Source organism: Hyperoodon ampullatus (genome assembly GCF_949752795.1).
Source record: "Hyperoodon ampullatus genome assembly, chromosome: 13".
In the NCBI taxonomy this organism is placed as follows: Eukaryota; Metazoa; Chordata; class Mammalia; order Artiodactyla; family Ziphiidae; genus Hyperoodon; species Hyperoodon ampullatus.
This window is the reverse complement of record NC_136926.1, coordinates 69,564,748-69,586,228: the sequence shown is the minus strand read 5'-3', so window position 1 is coordinate 69,586,228 and position 21,481 is coordinate 69,564,748. Positions and strand designations below refer to the sequence as shown.

At 37.9% G+C, this 21,481-nt stretch overlaps 1 protein-coding gene across 1 annotated transcript in view; it reads right to left on the bottom strand.

Annotated features, from left to right (window-relative positions):
* The window catches only part of DCC (DCC netrin 1 receptor), a gene marked incomplete at both ends in the record, with an annotated part of 1,188,726 nt that overhangs the window by 2,904 nt on the left and 1,164,341 nt on the right, over window positions 1-21,481 (bottom strand). The window contains one exon of the mRNA XM_079717018.1: window positions 1,126-1,268. Coding sequence (XP_079573144.1) covers window positions 1,126-1,268 — 143 coding nt within the window. The remainder of the gene's footprint in view (window positions 1-1,125; window positions 1,269-21,481) is intronic.

Sequence of the window (21,481 nt, the reverse complement as noted above, 5' to 3'; positions counted from 1 at the left end):
GATCTCCAAGTGTTAAAATATTTTATTATTTATAGTACTGAAAACAATAAAATCAAGAAAAAATTTACTGTGAATTCAAATGAGATGATTCTAATCTGGTTTTTTTTTTGCATCTTTTTTCCCCCTTCCAGTCCTCTAATTTTTCAAGGTATCATATGTGTTAGTACCTTAGCCTTCTTTTAAATGTTTTCTCTTGAATTATATTCAGAAACACTCCAGAGTTTTCTAAATCGCTGCCTTCAGGCAACATCTTTTTAAATCTCCCTCAAAATGCATTGTTGGGGGAATTGTTTGCTTTCTCAAAATTTCGATTTGTTTTGGTCCCCATTGATTTTTTCAGAGTTTTCTAATTTGATCACTTTTTAGCTGCCTCCCTTAGTTGGCAAACTTTTCTCTCATTAAATAACTAAACTTTCCCCTCTTATTTTCGAAATATATCAGTTCCTTTTTTTTCTTCCTAAATTCCTTCCTTCATTTCTTCATTTTGTGTTTTCCTCTTCTCAATTCTGTATTTCTAGGCTATTTTATGATTTGATAAGTGACATGTATGATAACTTCAGAAAGCTCCTCAGAGTATAGCTTTATTACTATTTTTTTATTTTAAAGAATAATTATATAGTTATATTTCCAGGTATGCCAAGGTATTTCATCTCATTGATGAAAATGGGTGTGTGTGTGTGTATATAATTTTTTTTTTACATCTTTTAATGTGGCTCTTTGAAAATTTTAAATTACACATGTGGTTCACATTATAGGATAGTGATGATAGTGTATATCTATCTATGTATATATACACACACACGTGTATATTCATATATATATATATACACGTGTGTATGTGTATATATACATATATGTATGTAAAGTCACTCATTCTGTTGCTATCTGCTTGTATTTACAAGATTGGTACTTAAAAGTACCAACGAGTTTTTAGTATAACTAAATCCCTGATATAATATTTTTCCCTAAAGTTTCTTCTCTTCATATATAAGTGCAGGAAAACAGAACTAAACAAACAATAAGAACAGCAAGGGCTTGGGGTTAACGGGGAGTGCTGGTTGGCTTAGACTGCGTTGCACAGCAGTGCTTCCCTTAATGGGGCATGAATTTCAAGGATGGTCTTACATTGGCTGGATCCTCTGTTGGTTTGTGGCTCTCCTCAGACACTTCAGGGGCTGTTGGCACAGATACAGGAAGCAAAGGAGATCTTGCCTTTCCAGCCAACCCAAGAGAGGCTGTTTTGACATGAGTCTTGGGAAGAGCAGGCCCTAAAAAGAAAACACAGTGTGATGAAAGTACTGTATAAAACACCCTGGAACAAACTCTCAAGCATGTAAGCCGAATCCAGTGGGTTGGCATTGATTTTAGGTTATTGTTCATTCTGTAGTCTAGAGATGGATTCTGACACAATGAACAGGCTCACTTTATTTCTGCTGAATCGAGAACAACCCCAATTAGGCCTCTCCAGATGAAGCTCCACCAGTCATATGTAATTTCAAGTGGATTTCAAATCTCCCTGTGAAAGGTTGCCTGGGAGTTGCAGACTGTTCATCACACCTTCTAAGTGTCAGCCCAGCTCATTTGGGGCCAGCCTCAGCTTTGAGCCAGAAAGCCCTGTGCTAAACCACCTATATAAGCCATAAACTGTGAGTGTCAAGGAATATTTGTGCAGTTAAAAGAGATGGTTGCTGTGATCTGGAAATGAGTGTTAGATGTTACGGTACAAAACAGTCCTTTATGGCTAACCTGATTGAATATCATTATTGATTTTCTTTTGGAAAAGAAAAAAGATATGATTCTGTCCTGATGAGTATTAGTTTCTTTCAATGAAATACATTCTAATCCTCATGAAAATCATTTGAGTAACTGCTGAGTTTCTCCCAAATGATATTTCAGTCTGCTATAAACAATGGCTACCTTTTCTTTTTGGGTCTAAAATTTGCCTTGTAAATTCTGCTTAGATTATAGCAGGAATATAACTTTGTCCCTATAGTCTAAAACAAAAATTCTATAAAGGCATATCGAATCAGCTAGTATACCTCATATACCTAAGGACTTTTGTCATTCTTACTACTATAACCAAGACCTCAGCATAGAAGGCACTGAAGTCATCAAAAGAAGTTTGCCTCAGTTCTCTTCTATCATCAATGATGATATTTAAGTTCTAATGATCCCAATGGCGTACTATATATTTTGGGGAAAAAAGTTATTTTGCCCATACTTTCAAAAACATAATTCTAGTTAATAAAACTCAAAAGTTATTCTACTATCAGAGAAATAAGGGGTATTTGCCTACTGGGAAAGAAAGAATGCAAACAATCTAGGAGGCTAGCAATTTGCTAAATGCTAAATCCCAACAAAAGCACATTTTCTCATACCGTGGCCTAGCATTTAATTCCTTCATATTTATATTCTTTCACTCTTTTTCTTAAACCAAGGCTCAAAGTCTGCAGTTAGAATCATTTATCACTAGAGGGTGATCTGAGGTTTTTGGTAACTCATATGAGAAGAGATATAGAGACAGGAGAAACAAGAATCATTTTCTTAAGGAAGGAATATTTATGGAGTTCCTACTAAGCTCTAGACTTATGCTAAGCATTTTAGTTCACTTTAGGCAAAATAACATAGTGCAGAAGAATTTGCTACTTACCAACCCAATCTGAATTCAGATGCTATAAAGCCTAACTATGTACTACATATGTAATTCCTTGTTCAACTAATTTCTCTTGCCTGTTTCTTCATCTATAAAATAGAAATAATAATTTGTGAGGATTGATAAGATTAAAGTGGCTGCTTTCCTGTAACTTGTTCAAAGAGAGCTAGCTATTATTAATATTTAATTGCCAAAACAAGCCTGCTAAGTATTCTATCTCCAGTTCATATATGAGGATGCTAAAATGAAGAGAAATGGAGTAACTTGCTTAAGTTCATACATTTCAAAAGGGCAGACAGCAAGGATTTGCAACTGAGCAAATTAAGGTTTTATCATTGATATTTTGATCTAGTCTATCCAATTTAAAGGAGGTTTTCGAAGAAGCAATGTAAAAGAATATGAAATCTAGTTCAAGACTATAAGTAACCTGGGGGTAGAAACTATTTATTGTATTACACTTTCTCGTAGTTAAATTATGTTTGAATTTAAGGGGGAAACAATGAACTTCAGCATTAATTTAAACGACTTTTATTACAATGTTGTTTAAATTTATACAAACATAACACTTGGCAGAACCTTTATAAACTTGTAGTTCTAATACTATGCTATAAAACCAAAACATGTTTAAAATTAAACAGCAAAGTCCTATACACATACGTTTGGTGCTCATTGCTGCGCCACAAGTGATTTTGGGTTTGTCTTACATGATCAATTTTCACTCTCAGTTTTTTTCTCTTTGAACAATAGGCAAACCTTCATTCTTCCAGAGAATGTAATGCCAGCTGGTTTTCATTAGATCTAAAGAAATCATTTATATAGTAAGTCTGCCTCTGACTATAAACACAGTGTTCCTAGAGCCAACTTAGTTGTAACCCCAAATACAAAGGCAGGCATTTAAAACCCCTGGCAGAATGATGCTATAAAATGGCCCTTGACATACTCCACCTTGTGTAATTCACCTTAATCATACAGATGATCACCTAAGGGAAAGCACAAAGTTTAACGAGGACTTTTCATACAGTACTGGTGAACGTTGAGAATGTATCTGTTGAAGTCCCACTTGGAATTTCATTTTCTGAATTCTTGTTTATAATCCCTTCGAGAATGTTCACAATATTCTGATGACAGCTGAACGTAGCTTTATTGCCATGGAAAGTTGTTCCTCCTATAGGTCACATTCTGTGAGTCACCTCTTCCTTCCCTACATTTAGTAGAACAGAGTAGCTGCATTTCAACAACATTTTATGTATATATCTTTTATATGTTTTGTCATAATTTTGACTTTGATTTCCTTGATGGTGTATGGTGAAATCTAATTGTTATTGAATTTTAAATTTTAGGTTTTTTTAAAATTGAAGCATAGTTGATTTACAATGCTGTGTTAGTTTCAGGTGTACAGCAAAGTGATTCAGGTATATATATTCTTTTTCAGATTCTTCTCCACTATAGGTTATTACAAGATACTGAATACAGTTCCCTGTTCCCTGTGTGTCCCTATGGTAGGTGCTTGTTGGTTATTTTATATATAGTAGTTTGTATCCGTTAATCCCAAACTCCTAATTTATCCCGCCCCTCCATCCCTTTCCACTCTGGTAACCATAAGTTTGTTTTCTATGTCTGTGTGTCTGTTTCTGGTTTGTAAATATGTTCACGTGTATCATTTTTTAGATTTCACATGTAAGTGATATCATGTGATATTTGTCTTGGTCTGACTTACTTCACTTAGTATGATAATCTCTAAGTCCATCCATGTTGCTGCAAATGTCATTATTTCATTCTTTTCTATGGCTGGGTAATATTTTGTGTGTATATATATATGTGTATATATATACCACATCTTCTTTATCTATTCCTCTGTTGATGGACACTTGCTTCCATGTCTTGGCTATTATAAATAGTGAACATTGGGGTGCATGTATCTTTTCGAATTAGAGTTTTCTCCAGATACATGCCCAGGAGTGGGAATCACTGGATCATATGGTAACTATATTTTTACTTTTTTTTTTGCAGTACACGGGCCTCTCACTGTTGTGGCCTCTCCCATTGCGGAGCACAGGCTCCGGACGCGCAGGCCCAGTGGCCATGGCTCACGGGCCCAGCCGCTCCGTGGCATGTGGGATCCTCCCAGACCGGGGCACGAACCCATGTTCCCTGCATCAGCAGGCGGACCCCCAACCACTGAGCCACCAGGGAAGCCCATGGACTTTGTTTTAAAGTCTGTTGTCTGTTATGAGTACTGCTACCCCTGGTTTCTTGTCACTTCTATTTGAATGAAATATCTTTTACGCTCCCCTCACTTTCAATATAGGTGTGTCCTCCACCCTAAAGTGGGTCTCTTGTAGGCAGCATATTGTAGGTTCTTGTTTTGTTGTCCAATATGCCACTCTGTCCTGTGATCAGAGCATTTAGTCTATTGACATTTAAGGTAATTATTTATAGGTATGTATTTATTGCCACTTTAAACCTTGTTTACCAGTTGATTTTGTATTTCTTTGTTCTTTATCTTTTGGTTTTTCCTTTTGTAGTTTGATGGTTTTCTTTTGTATTATGCTTCAGTTCTTTTCAGTTTTGTGAATCTGTTATATGTTTTTGATTTGTGGGTACGCTGGATTGCAAGTATGTTAACCCATTACTATATCTACTTACTTGAGACTGGTAGTCATATAAGCTCAAACACAGTCTAAAACTTATATTTTCTTACTCCCCTCCCTGACACTTTGTAATTTTGATTTCCTATTTTACATCTTCATGTTTATCCTTTTGCTGTTCATTGTGTAGTTAAAATCACTTTCACAGAAATGTTTCTTTTGATTTTTAAAAAATATATGTACTGGCTTATTTAAGTGATCTACAATGCTTTTATGTATTTGTTTTTCCTATTGTGATTTTTTCCCTTTCTTATAGATTCTTGCTTCTTTTCTATTTAGAGAACACCTTTCAATATCTCTTTTAGAGTAGGTTCAGCACTGATGTATTCTTTTGGTTTTTGCTTGTCTGAGAAATTCTTTCTCTCTCCTTCCATTCTAAATGCTAATTTTGCTGGCTAGAGTATCCTAGGTTGCAGGTTTTTCCCATTCAGGACTCTGAATATATCTTGCCACTCCTTTCTGGCCTATAAAGTTTCTGTGGATAAATCAGATGATATCCTTATGGGGGGGGGGGTTCACTTGTAACTATTTGTTTTTCTCTTGCTGCCTTTAGAATTCTCATTTAACTTTTGCCATTTCAATTATAATATGTCTTATTGTGGGTCTGGTCAGGTTCATCTTGTTTGGGACCCTCTGTTCTTACTGTACCTGGATATCTTTTTCCTTCTGGGATCCCTATTATGCACAGATTGGCACACTTTATATTATCCCATACATCTCATGTGTTGCTTTGTTTTTCATTTGTCTTTCTGTCTGCTGTTCTGGTTGTGTAATTTCTGTTATTCTGTCTTCAAGATCATTCTTCTGCATTAGTTAGTTTGCTATTTTATTGCCTGTTACTTGGTTTTCATTTTGGCAATTGAGTTGTCTAATTTTGAATCGCTCCTCTTTACAGTGATCTGCGTTTCCATTGATAGTCTTCCTTAACTTCTTCAGTATTTTTATTACCTCCTTTTTGAACTCAGAGTTTGGTAGACTGGAGAGGTATTTAAAACAAACGGGATTTCTCTTGTTTTTTAATTGGGAGTGGTACCTCTGCTTTTTCATTTTACTTATATTTCTCTAACTCTATGAATTTAGGAGAAACATTTATCTACTGTGGCTTTGAAGGGCTGTTTTTATGTGGGAGTGACCCTGGGTGAGTCCAATATTTTTGGTGCAAGAGGGCCATTTTTTGGTACGGATGCTTGCCACCTCTTTCCTCAGGTTGTGCTGGCCCTTGTTCTGATAAAGGGTGTGTTTGGTGGTGTTGTGACCAGAGCCTTCAGTGGATGTGGGGTGAGGCCTCCTCTTTGTTCCATAGTTGCCACAGCCCTTTCAGGGGCAGGGTCTGCTCCCCAGTTGTTGGACTGGAAGCCCCCAGATCCAGTTTTAAGCTGTGGTGTGAGTAGGTGGCACTAGAGCCCTCCTACTGGGAAGGAGTTGCTGCATATTCCTCCCCAGGAGCTGTCCACCAGGACATGCACTCTGTGACGTTGCCTGCCACCTATGGTGGGCACCCACAAAGTACACTGTTGTAGGCGCTGCCCTTGGATCAGTCTCTGTTGTGGGAATGCCAGTATTCAGCTCGAATGTCCCCCAAGCACTGCACTCACAAAGCTGCTGGTGTGAACTTGCTGAAGTCACATACCAGCACCCACTGTGGGACCACCAGGAATTGGCTCAGATTTCTGCCCCACATCCACGTGTTGGCAACCCGCCTGTGCTTGTGCATTCCCAGAGCTCGCAGCAGTGCCCACTGTGAGCACACTGAGATGAGACTGCTGTGGTGGGCCCGCAACCTCCCTTTGGGCACATGTTGACAATGGGCCTCCTATGGCAGACCCAGCCTCCATCCTGTGCACATTCCCAGTTGTGGCCTCGACCACACTCCAGGGCCTTCAGGCTGTCTCTGTGCAGCTAAACCAAGTCCTCTCTCTAGGTCTGTCTGCTCAAGTTTGAGTTTCAGAACCCAGGCACTGTGCACAGCAGCAGACATGCATCTCAGGCTGGAAAGTGCAGTGAGGTGGCAAGGACTGTCTGTGCTGCCTGCTGCAAGCCAGTTGCTGCACTTTCCTCTGAGGCTACTTATCTGTCCCTGCTGACCTCCCAGCCAGAGAAGGAGGTTCCCCGGGTGAGGGAACATTTCCTCTTTCATAACTCCCTGCCAGACATGCAGGGCCCATCTCAATTCCTTTTCCCCCCGCCTTTCATCCTACCCAATTATGTGGTGATCTTTCTTGCAGCTTTGGTTGTATGAGGTCTTCTGACAGCATTCAGTAAGTAAGTATTCTGCAAGAATTGTTCCACATGTAGATGTATTTTTGATGTATTTGTAGGAAGACGTGAGCTTCCACATCCTTCTAGTCTCCCATCTTGATCTCTGCCTAAATTTTAGTTTTTAAATTTTTAGATAATCTATTTCTGAAAAATTTACATTTTAACGCTTAACTAAACACAGGCAAATATGTCTAACACATATTCACAAATTAACACAAATCAATTCACTTTAGCATAGATATATATAGCAATACAAAGAGTAACACAAGAAAAAGTAAATGGTATGGGATTAGCCTACTATGCAGGAAATTAAAACAGCCCTGTTGTATACTTGGAAACATGTAAGAATAAAGATTCTTTTATAAATTATCAGACGTCTAGTTTTGCACAGAGAGAAATTATAGTTCTCACTATTCAAATACATTCTAATGGAATATTTTCTGCCTCAGATCCTAATGACTTGGGCAGATCCACAGTGTATTATACTGCATCTGAAATACTTGTATTATTACAATAAGATGCAGATATGCCTGAAGAGTACCATAGCTCAAACCCATTAGAAGGAAGATAATTGACTGTCTGGGCAACAGTTAGAACCTGCTGAGTGTTGAATACATGCAAGATGCTGTGCATTTTACAAAAGGAATTAAAGACATTGCCTCAGCTCAAAGACCATGCAGTGTTTAAACCTCATGTTACTGCCTTCTCTCAAGTAATATTCACAGATTCAAATAAATTTAGAATGCTGGAACCCTGACGGCCCTTGAAGTTCATCTAATGACCCTCCCTTTATTTTGCTGGAGACAATACTGAGGTCCCTGAAGATCAAGAAATCAGGGTAGAAAATTTCAATAACATTCCCATACAGGAGAAGAATTTTGAAGAGTCTCTTAGAGTTCAGTATTAGCAGGGCTTATCTGGTGTAGTCTATGGTGTTACATTTTTTTTCATCTTCCTGAATGGGGGATTTAAGGGAAATTTATCACAGCCAATAAGACAACTTTGGTCTTGAAACTGGTAAAGCCTGGGTTGGTCCTTACAAGGTCACCAGTTTTTTCTTCACTTATGTACTTGCAGTTCACTATGTATTACTGGCCCCTGTTTTGATTTTCTAAGTCTGCATCTTTTATTCTTCTGAAGAACGAGACATGCCTTTACTTCATGTCTGAGACCTTACTAATGGCTCTTCCAAAAGGCTACATTCTGAAGCTATTTTCTACATCATTCAAACCAAGCAGACATCTTCCTAAAAAATAGCCAGTCTAACGGCATAGACTATGTTCAAGTGAGAAAGTAGTGTAGTCACCTGGCATCTGGATTAGTAAGTGATGTCTAAGAGCTCAGTCCAGTCTGCAGAGGACTCACTCTAGGAACCATCTTGCTGCCTCTCGCCTGCTGATGGATTCCTACTGTTGGTAGGTGATTTATCCTGAGTCCATTCATCGTTTTCTTCTGTATTTTTAAAAATTGAAATATAGTTGATTTACAATGTTATATTCATTTCAGGTGTTCAACATAGTCATTTAAACCTTCCTGGATTTCAGTTGCAAATGGGCTTTGTCACCCTTCCTTTGTTGCTATCTGGCTTTTTCTACACTGCCCTCATATGCCAGTTTAAAAGCCAACTTTATTCTTGCAGCCCTGCCTGATCCCCCATTCTTGTGTGCTCCTTCTCCATGGTGGGTTATTTTAAGGCATGATAGCCTTTGCCTTGCCTGATGGTGTTCTGACAGCCTGAAAGACAGCCCTAATCCTACCCTCCCAAAGAACTAGTGAAATCAGTAGCAATTAGAAAAAGCATTTACTTCAGGGTATTACACTCTTATTCGTCAATGTCAAGAAATGATGGAATTTTTGACAGCTTTTCCTATTTTTATAGATCTAGGGAGCAGCCTCTAGAGAAGACTTTGCTTCATATTTATTTCTTCACTTTGGAGAACTGCACTATGCTGATAATTGGTTTAACATAAATAATTTTAATAAAACTTCTCTTAATTTCAGTGAAATTTCTGAGTTTTATCAGAGTAATATAGCAAAGGAAAAGAAAATGGGAGAGCGGCCAGATGGTGGAGTAGGAAGACCCTGAGCTCACCTTCTCTTATGAGCGCACCAAAATCACAATTATCTGCAGAACAACCATGGATATAAAAGAAAGATAAGAACCTACAAGAAAAGATTTTTTACAACTCTGCATAAAGAAGGGGCCACAACGAGACAGGTAGGAGGGGTGGTCTTATGATATAATCAAATCCTATACCCTCAGGCAGGCAACCCACAAATTGGAGAATAATTATGTTGCAGAGGTTCTCCCACAGTAGTGAGAATTCTGAGCCCCTTGTTGGGCTCCCCAGCCTGGAAGTCCTATACTGAGAAGATAAGCCCCCAGAGTATTTGACTTTGAAGGCCAGCAAGGCTTCATTTCAGGAGCCCCCACAGGACAGAAATACAGACTTCACTCTTAAAGGATGCACACAAAATCTGATGCATGCCAGGACCCAGGGCAAAAGGAGTGATTTGATAGGTGCCTAGGCCAGACCTACCTACTGCTTAGAGAGTCTCCTGGAGACATGAGGTGTGGCCGTCACTCACCCTGAGTATGCAGATACTGGTGACAGCCATATTTGGGAAAATTCTGCCATGTGAACCCTGCTCCTGGCTCATCAGCCCCACCCAAAAGCCTGTAGATGCCAGTGCTGAGACATCTCAAGCCAAACAACTAACTGGGTGGGAACACAGTCCCACCCATCAGCAGACAGGATGCCTAAAACCTTCCTGAGCCCACCTCTTGACACACGCCCTGCCCAGCAGAGGGCCAAGACCCAGTTCTACTCTCAGCCACCATACCTGCCCTCCAGAAAGCCTGAACAAGCTTCTAGACATGCCCCATACACCAGACAAAGCAAGAAAAGTACCATCCTGCAGCTTGAGGATACAGCCAACCCACAGCAGGCCAGACCTTATCCTGGGACCAGCTAGGCCCTGTCCACTAGCAGGCCAATGCTAGCTGAAAAATTCCCTAACTTGAGAAAGGAACAGTCACCCAAGTCCAGGAAGCACAGAAAGTCCCATATAGGATTAACTCACTCAAAGAGGAACACACCAAGACAGACAGACACACTACTTAAAATGACAAAAACTAAAGAGAGAGAATATTAAAAGCAGCAAATGAAAAGCTACAAATAAATAACATACATGGGAACTCCCATAAGGCTATCAGCTGATTTTTCAGCAGAACTCTGTAGGTGAGAAGGGTATAGCACAATCTATTTAAGAGAAAAATCTACAACCAGGAGTTCAGCACCAGTAAACTAGCTTTATGACAAATTTTAAAGGAACTTCTCTAGGTGAAGAAAGAAAAGGCCACCACTAGAAATAACATTATGAAATGAAAAAGCTCACTAGTAAAGGTAGGAAATCATCCATACCCAAAGCTACTGGGGAGGTTAAGTAGAAAAATCATCTAGATCCACAACAAGCAGTTAAAACAATTTGATTTAAAATATGATATAAAAAACACTAATCATGAGGGGAGGAGATTACACATAAGCAGGGTTTTTAAAATGCATTTTGAAATTAAGAGATCAAGCAACTTAAAACAATTTTATATATATATATATATATATACACACACACACACACACACACTATACAAAAACCTCATGGTATCCCCAAACCAAAGAGTTATAATAGATATACATACACACAAAAAGGAATCCACCAAACACAACACTAAAGATAGATAGTTATCAAATCACAAGAGAAGAAAGGGAATAAAAAAGACCTACAAAAACAAATCCAAAACAACAAAATGGCAATAAGTACATATTGCTAATTACCTTAAATGTAAATGGTCTGAATGGATATGAAAACAAGACCCGATATATATGCTGCTTACAAGACACTCACTTCAGATCTGGGGACATATACATACTGAGGGGATGGAAAAAAGTATTCTACACAAATGGAAATCAAAGAGTAGTAATATTCATATCAGACAAAATAGATTTTAAGATAAAGAAAGAGACTGTTAAAGAGAGAAAAAAAAGACACTACATAATAATCAAGGAATCAATCCAAGGTGATGATGTAACAATTGTAAATAGATACACACCCAACATAGGAGCATCAAAATACATAAGGCAAATATTAATAGACATAAAAGGATTAATTGTTACAATAATAGTAGGGGATTAATTGACCATTATAATAATAGTAGGGGACTTTAACATCCTACTTACATCAATGGACAGATCACCCACACAGAAAATCAACAAGGGAACACCGGCCTTAAATAACACATTAGACTCAATGGACTTAATGGATATTTATAGAGTATTCCATCCCAAAGCAGTAGAATACACATCCTACTAGAACACAAAACAAGCCTCAGTAAATTTAAGAAAATGGAAATCATATCAAGCATCTTTTCCAACCACAATGCTATGAGACTAGAAATCAACTTCAAGGAAAAAGAAAAAACTGCCCAAAACGCAAACACGTGGAGCCTAAATAATACGCTACTAAACAACCAGTGGATCACTGAAGAAATGAAAAATAGCTAGAGACAAATGAAAATGAAAACACAATTCAAAACCTATGGAACACAGCAAAAGCAGCAAAAGTTCTAAGAGGGAAGTTTATACTGATACAAGAATACCTCAGGAAACAAAAAAAGTCTCAAATAAACAAGCTAACCTTACACCTAAAGGAACTAGGGAAAGAAGAACAAACAAAACCCAAAGTTAGCAGAAAAGAAGTCATAAAGATCAGAGCAGAAATAAGTGGAGACTTAAAACACAATAGAAAAGATCAATGAAACTAAAAGTTGGTTCTTTGAAAGAATAAACAAAATCAATAAACCTTTAGCTAGACTCATCATTAAGAAAAAATGTATGACAAACAGTAGCAAAGGGTGGGAGGGAAGAACTGGAAATTGTTGTAAGATCCTCACACTACACATGAAGTAGTATATTATTATTTGAAGAGAGACTAATTAAAGATGATTTTTAAACCCTAGAACAACATTAAAAATTTTTTTAGAGGTATAAGGAATAAATCAATAGTGGAAATAAAGTGGAATCATTAAAAAAAATCCTTATTAATGCAAGAAAAAGAGGAAAAAAGAAACAAAGAAAAGTTTGGACCAAAAAGAAAAGAGCTGGCGGGCTTCCCTGGTGGCTCAGTGGTTGAGAGTCCGCCTGCCAATGCAGGGGACATGGGTTTGTGCCCTGGTCTGGGAAGATCCCACATGCTGTGGAGCGGCTGGGCCTGTGAGCCATGGCTGCTGTGCCTGTGTGTCCGGAGCCTGTGCTCCACAATGGGAGAGAACACAACAGTGAGAGGCCCGCGTACAGCAAAAAAAAAAGAAAAGAGCTAGCAAAGTGGTAGATTTTAATCCAATCAATAATCACATTAAATGTGAATAATCTAAACATACCAATTAAAAAGAAACTGTCAGTTTAGATAAAAAGGCAAAACCCAACTAGATGCTGCCTACAGACAAAGATGACAGTGAAGTTGTAAAGGGGGTGTGCATATTTGGGGTTTTGGGGGTTATTGATTTGGGTAGTAGTTGTACAAAGTACTTCCTTTGTAATTACTTGTTAAACTCCATTTTATATACTTGATATGTATATTCCCAATAAATAAAGTTAACTGGCAATCAAATGTCAAAAAAGAAAAAAGTGAGTTGGCCCAAATCAATAAAATTAGAAATGAAAAAGGAGAAGCTGCAACTGACTCCACAGAAATACAAAGGATCTTGAGACTAGTACAAACAACTATACGCCAATAAGATGGACGGCCCAGAAGAAATGGACAAATTCTTAGAAAGGTACAATCTCACAAGACTGAACCAGGAAGAAATATGAACAGACCAACTACAAGTACTAAAATTGAATCAGTAATTTAAAAACTCCCAACAAACGAAAGTCCAGGACTAGATGGCTTCACAGGTGAATTCTACCAAAAATTTAGAGAAGAGTTATCACCTATCCTTCTGAAACTATTTCAAAAAATTGCAGAGAAAGCAACACTTCCAAACTTATTCTGTGAAGCCAGCATCACCCTGATACCCAAACTAGGAAATATATCACAGAAAAGGAAGTTACAGGCCAGTATCACTGATGAACATAGATGCAAAAATCCTCAACAAAATATTAGCAAATTGAATCCAACAATATATTAAAAGGATCATACACCATGCTCAAGTGGAATTTATCCCAGGAATGCAAGGATTTTTCAATATTTGTAAATCAGTGTGATACACTGCATTAACAAACTAAAGAATAAAAATCATATTATCATCTCAATAGATGCAGAAAAAGTTTTTGAAAAAGTTCAGCATCCATTTATGATAAACTCTCCAGAAAGAGGGCATAAAGGGAACATATCTCAACATAATAAAGGTTATATATGGCAAACATACAGCTAAAATCATCTTAATGGTGAAAAGCTGAAAGCATTTCCTCTAAGATCAGGAACAAGACAAGGATGTCCACTCTCACCACTCTTACTTAACATAGTTTTGGAAGTCCAAGCACAGCAATCAGAGAATAAAAAGAAGTAAAAGGAATCCAAATTGCAAAGGAAGAAGTAAAACAATCACTGTTTGCAGATGACATGATATTATACATAGAAAATCCTAGACACCAACAGAAAACTACTAGAGCTCATCAATGAATTCAGTAAACTGGCAGGATACAAAATTAGTATACAAAAATCAGTTGCATTTCTATATACTAACAATGAAGTATCAGAAATAGAAATAAAAGAAACAATCCCACTTACCATTGCATCCAAAAGAATAAAATACCTAGGAATAAACCTACCTAAGGAGACAAAAGACCTGTATGCAGAAAACTATAAGACACTGATGAAAGAAATTGAAGACAACATAATCAGATGGAAAGATAAACCATTTTCTTGGGTTAGAAGAATCCATCTTGTTAAAATGACTATACTTCCAAAAGCAGTCTACAGATTCAGTGCAATCCCTATCAAATTACCAACAGCATTTTTCACAAAGCCAGAACAAATAATTTTAAAATTTGTATGGAAACACAAAAGACTCCAAGTAGCCAAAACAATTTTGAGAAAGAAGAATAGTGCTGGAGGAATCAGACTCCCTGACTTCAGACTATATTAAAAAGCCACAGTCATGAAAACAGTATGGTACTGGCACAAAAACAGACATAGATCAATGGAACAGGACAGAGAGCCCAGAAATAAACCCACTCACTTATGGTCAGTTAATCTATAACAAAATAGGCAAGAATATACAATGGAGAAAAGACAGTCTCTTCAATAGGTGGTGCTGGGAAAACAGGACAGCTACATGTAAAAGAATGAAATTAGGACATTCTCTAATACCATATACAAAAATAAACTCAAAATGGATTAAATACCTAAAATGTAAGAATGCACACCATAAAACTCCTAGAGGAAAACATAGGCAGAACACTCTTTGAACATAAATTACAGCAATATGTATTTGATCTGTCTCCTAAATCAAAGGAAATAAAAGCAAAAATAAACAAATGGGACCTAAATAAACTTAAAAGCTTTTGCACAGTAAAGGAAACCATCCACAAAATGAAAAGTCAGTGTACTGAATGAGAGAAAATATTTGTAAATGATATGACCAGAAAGGGGTTAATATTCAACATATATGAACAGCTCATACAACTCAATATCACAAAAACAGCCTGATTAAAAAATGGGCAGAAGAACTGAATAGACATTTTTCCAAAAAGGATATGCAGATGGCCAACAGACACGTGCAAAGATGCTCAACACTGTTAATCATCAGGGAAATGCAAATCAAAACCACAATAAAAGATCACCTCAAACCTGTCAGAATGGCTATCATCAAGAATAATACAAATAACAAATGGTGGCAAGAACATGGAGAAAAGGGAATTCTTGTACATTGTTGGTGGGTATGTAGGGTGGTGCAGCCACTGTGGAAAACGGTATGAAAAGTTCCTCAAAAAACTAAAAATAGAACCACCATGTGACCCAGCAATTCCATTCCATTCCTGGGTATATATCAGAAAAAACCAAAAACACTAATTCTGAAAGATACATACAGCCCAATGTTCATAGCAGCATTATTTACAATTGCCAAGGAATGGAAGCAACCTAAGTGTTCATCAACAGATGAATGGATGAAGACAGATAGATAGATAGATATAGATACACACTACTCAGCTATAAAAAAGAACAAAAATTTACAGCAACATGGATGGACTTGGAGGGCATTATACTAAGTGAAATAAGTCAGACAAAGGAAGATAAATACTGTTTGATATCACTTATATGTGGAGTATAAAAATTACACCAAACTAGTGAATACAACAAAAAAGAAGCAGACTCACAGATATAGAGAACAAAGTAGTGGTTACCAGTGGGGAGAGGTGGGGAGGGGCAATATAGGGGTAGAGGTATGGGAGATACAATCTACTGGGTATAAGTTAGGCTCAAGGATGTATTTTACAACATGGGGAATATTGCCAATATTCTATTATAACTGCAAATGGAAATTAACATTTAAATATTGTATAAAAGTTAAAAAAAATCTTTTTTAAAGCAAGAGAAAAAGAAAGAAAAATTAAAAGAATCGTTTTCATGGCTCCCAGCTGCTAATTTCTTATCTTAGCCTGGCAGTCATGATCCTCTGTGACCACTCCCACAAATGAAGAATGATTTTGAGAATGTGATAAAGAAAGCCCACGTCGCTTTCAGAGCTGGAGCAAAGCTGAGTGTGGCAGCAATGAGAGGAAGGCCAACACTGGGATTTTGAGACACTGGAAAGCTTCCCTTTTCTTTGTGGGCAGGCTTGAGTGATGAGGGATTCCCAGTCCTGAAGACCAGAACAGAACAAAAGGTTTCTGATTTCTTGTATTTACTTTTCTTCCCCCCATGGTAGTAAAATGTATGTTAACTACACAAGGAATTCCAACCTCAGAATGATTGCTCAAGTACATATCCAAATACGAGGAAGAATCCTAGCCTGAGACTTAGGAGATCCAGCCTTTCTTTGTTTTGTGACTTTGGCCCCATAGCCTAATTTCTTTGGTCTTGTTTTTTTTTTAATATCTATAAAGGTTAAACAATTTTATCTTTAAGCTATTAGCTATAAAAATTATACAAGGAAAAAGAATATAGCTATTCTACCTATACTTAACTTTACTAGGAATTATTAAGTATTCTACCTATACTTCATTTCTCTGGATTTTTTTGGCTCTCCTTAAGATTTAGGAAGCATAGGTAATCCATTGGTAAAAATGAATCTAAAGAAATCTCCAGCAAATGAATCTTTAACTCATAAGTTAAGATAATTGGATTTTAAATTGGTTCTTCCTATTAAAAAAAAAGTTCTATCATTTTCTCTTAAAATTATTAATGAAAAACCATAACAATTATGGTTGTTTTGCTTTGTTATTTCGGACTAACATCAGACAGTTTGGCCTAAAATAAGCAGTATTAAATTACTGTGAGTTTAAGTGATCCATGATTAATTGAAAAATTTAAACTTACAAATGCTCAGTCTGAAATTGCTATAGATTTCCCCCTACCCAGGGTGCATGTTGGAGAAGTGTTTCAGGTGACCTTTAGGTGAAACACATGATGTTGATATGCTAAATAAATGGGTTTACACTGATATACAACTAATTAAGTGAGCATGGCTTTGGTTTTAATGCTACTCTCCCCAGCAGGACCCAGTAAGGGGAGAAAATACAAATGATGCTGGAGCTTTGAGTTGGGCCAGCCATGCACATCAGGTGCAGATGAACTGCCTCAGCAGGAATTTACTGTTTTCAGTTTTATTTTCACAGTACAGTAATTAAACATTTCATTTGCTCATCAGGTACATAATGTATGACTGCCAGGTGCAGACTCCTGCTAGCATCTCCCTGCAGAGGGCTCTCCCAAGTAAAATAGTTCTTGGTGAGAGATGTTACATTAAGCTGTAGCAGGAATGAAGTATACAGACTCAGCTGGGTTGAAGCAGAGGCCAATGGGTAGCATGATTTTGATTTCACAGTTAATTTTTATATCCTTGTCTACTTTCTTCTCTTTCCTATCTCATTTTCCACTCCTTCACCCTTACGAGTAAAGTTAAAATGGGTACCTTTGAAGAGGCCTGGGTTCTCATCTCCACTTTGACTTATTCTGTGATGCTAGACACACAAAAAAGCCTCTCTTGGTCTAGTTTCCATGTGAACCATAATATTATTATAATGTGTATTTATTAATAAGTAACTACTCTGTGCTCAGGTTGTTTGGGGGACTATAGAAGTGTCATATAGACGTATACACTTCTCACATGCAAGGAGCTTTTGAGACTTTGGAAGAAATAAGAAATATGTACATGGAAAACTGTGTAATACTCTATCTATCACAAAATATTGATCAAAAAGAGAGTAGCTGTATTTACATAGGTGCAATAGCATCAGGCATACTTCATAAGTGATAAAATTTCAAACATGTAAGTTTTGGCATTAATCTTAAAGCATTTGGTCTACTATGTGTATTATACTTGCAGGGTGAGACACATTTAAATGCCACTTCTGGGAATAGAAGCTTTGTGTTCTTCTAACCTTCCTGTTTTTCCTCTAAGATAAAGAACACATTGAGGCTGTGTTAATGAGGGGCTTCTGCCCACCTCTCTACCCTTCTCTACTTCCCATCAAGGTATAAGGAGGAACTGCTCTGAGTGACAAGGGGATTTCCATTGGGCCACAGCTCTGTGAAAGGTGGGAGGGTAGAATTAATGAACTAATGGTCACTATTCAAGTTCTTAAACCTGCCTGTGCTGTGTGACACAGAAGACCCCAAACTCCCTGTCCCTGAATTTTCCAAAGGCTGCATTTGTTAAGCAAACAAGGCACAGTCTGACTGTAGCAGGGCAGGCAGGTCGCCATCCACTCTAGCTCACCACTGGTGATCCCAATAGTCCTATAGTGAAGAAGGAAGAGGCTTCCCAGCTACTCCCACCCAGTTATTCCAGAGGATCATGATTCTCCAGTATCCTTGATTCCCATTTGGCTATCAGCATTTTTTTCTCTATTATTTCCATGAACTGGAACCTAAAACTTAGGTATTCTCTCTCTCTCCCATAAACACACAAATTACAATAAAACATCTTTGCCATCACTGTCTTATATGCTCTTTAAAATAAACCTTTTAAGACATATCTTACTGCTCATGTCTTGAAGATAGAAAATCAAAGTTCAAAGAAGATAAGGGATTTTCTCAAAGCTATTTAGCTGGTAAGTGGGGTCTGACTATTGTTTTTTAAAGTATGTGTTCTATCTTAGACAAAAACAAATGAAAATAAAATTCTACAAAGTAGGCTTTGATGGAAAGCAAGACATTTTTAGCTCTGGAAAGGAAAGGAGGGAGTGAGAGTGGGAGAAAAGGAGAGAAAACAACAGTGACAGTGTGGGATGGTGGTAGCGGATGATGGAAGAGAGACAGAAGAAAGAATAAATCAACATGTTCCTGCTCTTTCTATCTTGATTCCAGCTAGGCTTGTTCCCATCTAAGTGGTGAACCAAGGTAAATATAAACCTCATAGCATCACAGAAGTGAAAACTTCTTACATTTTAGAAAATAATAAATACTGTACATGGGATGATCAGAGACAAGATGGCAGAGTACAAGGACCTTGAGCTCACCTCCTCTCATGAGAACACCAAAATCACAACTAATGGGTGAACAACCGTCTATAAAAAAGACTGGAACCTAACAAAAAAGATATTCTACATCCAAAAACATAAAGAAGAAACCCAACAAGACAGTAGGAGGGGTGCACTAGCAATATAATCAAATACTATACCCCCCAGGTGGGTGACCCACAAATTAGAGAATAATTATATCACAGAAGTTTCTCCCACAGGAGTGAGAGTTCTGAGCTCCACAACAGGCTCCCCAGCTGGGGGTTCTGCTAATGGGTGAGCATTTGGCTTTGAAGGCCAGTGGGGCTTGACTGCAGGAGCTCCACTGGACAGGGGGAAAGAGAGACTCCACTCTTGGAGGGCACACGCAAGGTCTCATGTGCACCAGGACCCAGAGCAAAAGTGGTGACTTCATAGGAGCCTAGGCAAGACCTACCTGCTGGTCTTGGAGGGTCTCCTGGGGAGGCAGGGGGTGGCTGTGGCTCTCTCTGGAATCATAAAAGCTGGTGGCAGAAATACCAGGGAGTGTGAATTCTTGCTGGAGGTAGACATCTTGCTTGGGTAATTAGCACCAAGACCTGGCCCACCCAATAGCCTGTAGGCTCCAGCATTGGGATGCCTCAGGCCAAACAACCAACAGGGCAGGAACACATCCCCACTCATTAACAGATAGGCTGCCTAAAGACTTCTGAACCCACAGCCACCTCTAGGCATGCCCTTTGACATGGTGCTGCCTACCAGAGGGACAAGAACCAGCTCCACCCACCAGGGGGCAGACACCAGAAGCAAGAAATCTACAATCTGGAAGCCGACAAAACCGAGTCTGCAAATGCAGGTCAGAACCTACCCTGGGACAAACTGGTCCCTGGCCCTTGGGTGACAAGAGGGGAGTGTACTGCTGGGACACAGGACATCCCCTAGAGAGGGCTACTTCTCCAAGGTTGAGAAAGATAACTAACCTCCACATACAAAAAAATACAAGTAGACATTTAGATAAAATGAAACGGCCGAGAAATATGTTCCAGATGAAGGAACAAGATAAAACTCCAGAAGAACTAAGTGATGTGGAGATAGGCAATCTACCTGAGAAAGAATTCAGAGTAATGATTGTAAAGATGATCCAAAAACTCAGGAAAAGAATGGATGCACAGAATGAGAAGTTACAAAAAGTTAATAAAGAGTTAGAAAATATAAAGAACAACCTAACACAGTTAAAGAATACAATAACTGAAATGAAAAAGTGGATCAGTGAGTTGGAGGACAGAGTGGTGGAAATAACTGCCGTGAAACAGAAGAAAAGAATAAAAAGAAATGAGGACAGTTTAAGAAACCTCTGGGACAACATCAAAGACAGTAACATTTGTACTATAGGGGTCTCAGAAGGAGAAGAGAGAGAGAAAGGGCCTGAGAAAATATTTGAAGAGATAATAGCTGAAAGCTTCCCTAACATGGAAAAGTGTCACCAAGGAGGAACATGCTGAGAGACATATTAATCAAATTGACCAAAATTAAAGAGAAAATATTAAAAGCAATAAGGAAAAAGCAACAAATAACATAAAGGGGAATCCCATAAAGTTATCAGCTGATTTTTCAGTAGAATCTGTGCAGGCCAGAAGGGATTGGCATGATATATTTTATGTGAAGAAAGGGAAAAAAAATACAACCAAGAATACTTTACTCAGAAAGGGTCTTGTTCAGATAAATCAAAAGCTTTACAGTCAAGTGAAAGCTAAAAGAATTCAGCACCACCAAACCAGCTTTACAGCAAATGCTTAAGGAACTTCTCTAGGTGGAAAAGAAAAGGCTACAACTAGAAACAAGAAAATAACGAAATGGGAAAGCTCACTGGTAAAGGGAAATATACCGTAAAAGTAGGAAATAATCCACACACGAATATAATATCTAAACTGGTAATCGTGAGAGGAGTAAAGTACAAATTCAGGATATTTGAAATGCTTTTGAAATTAAGAGATCAGCAACTTAAAACAATAATGTGTGTGTATATATATATATATGTGTGTGTGTATGTGTGTGTGTGTATATATATATACATACACACACACACACACACACACAGACTGCTACATCAAAACCTCATGGTAACCACGAACCAAAGATCTATTAAAGATATACACACAAATAAGAAAAAAGAATCCAAACACAACACTAAAGATAGTTATCAAATCATAAGAGGAGAGAACAAAAGGGGAAAGGAAGAAAATGACCTACAAAAACAA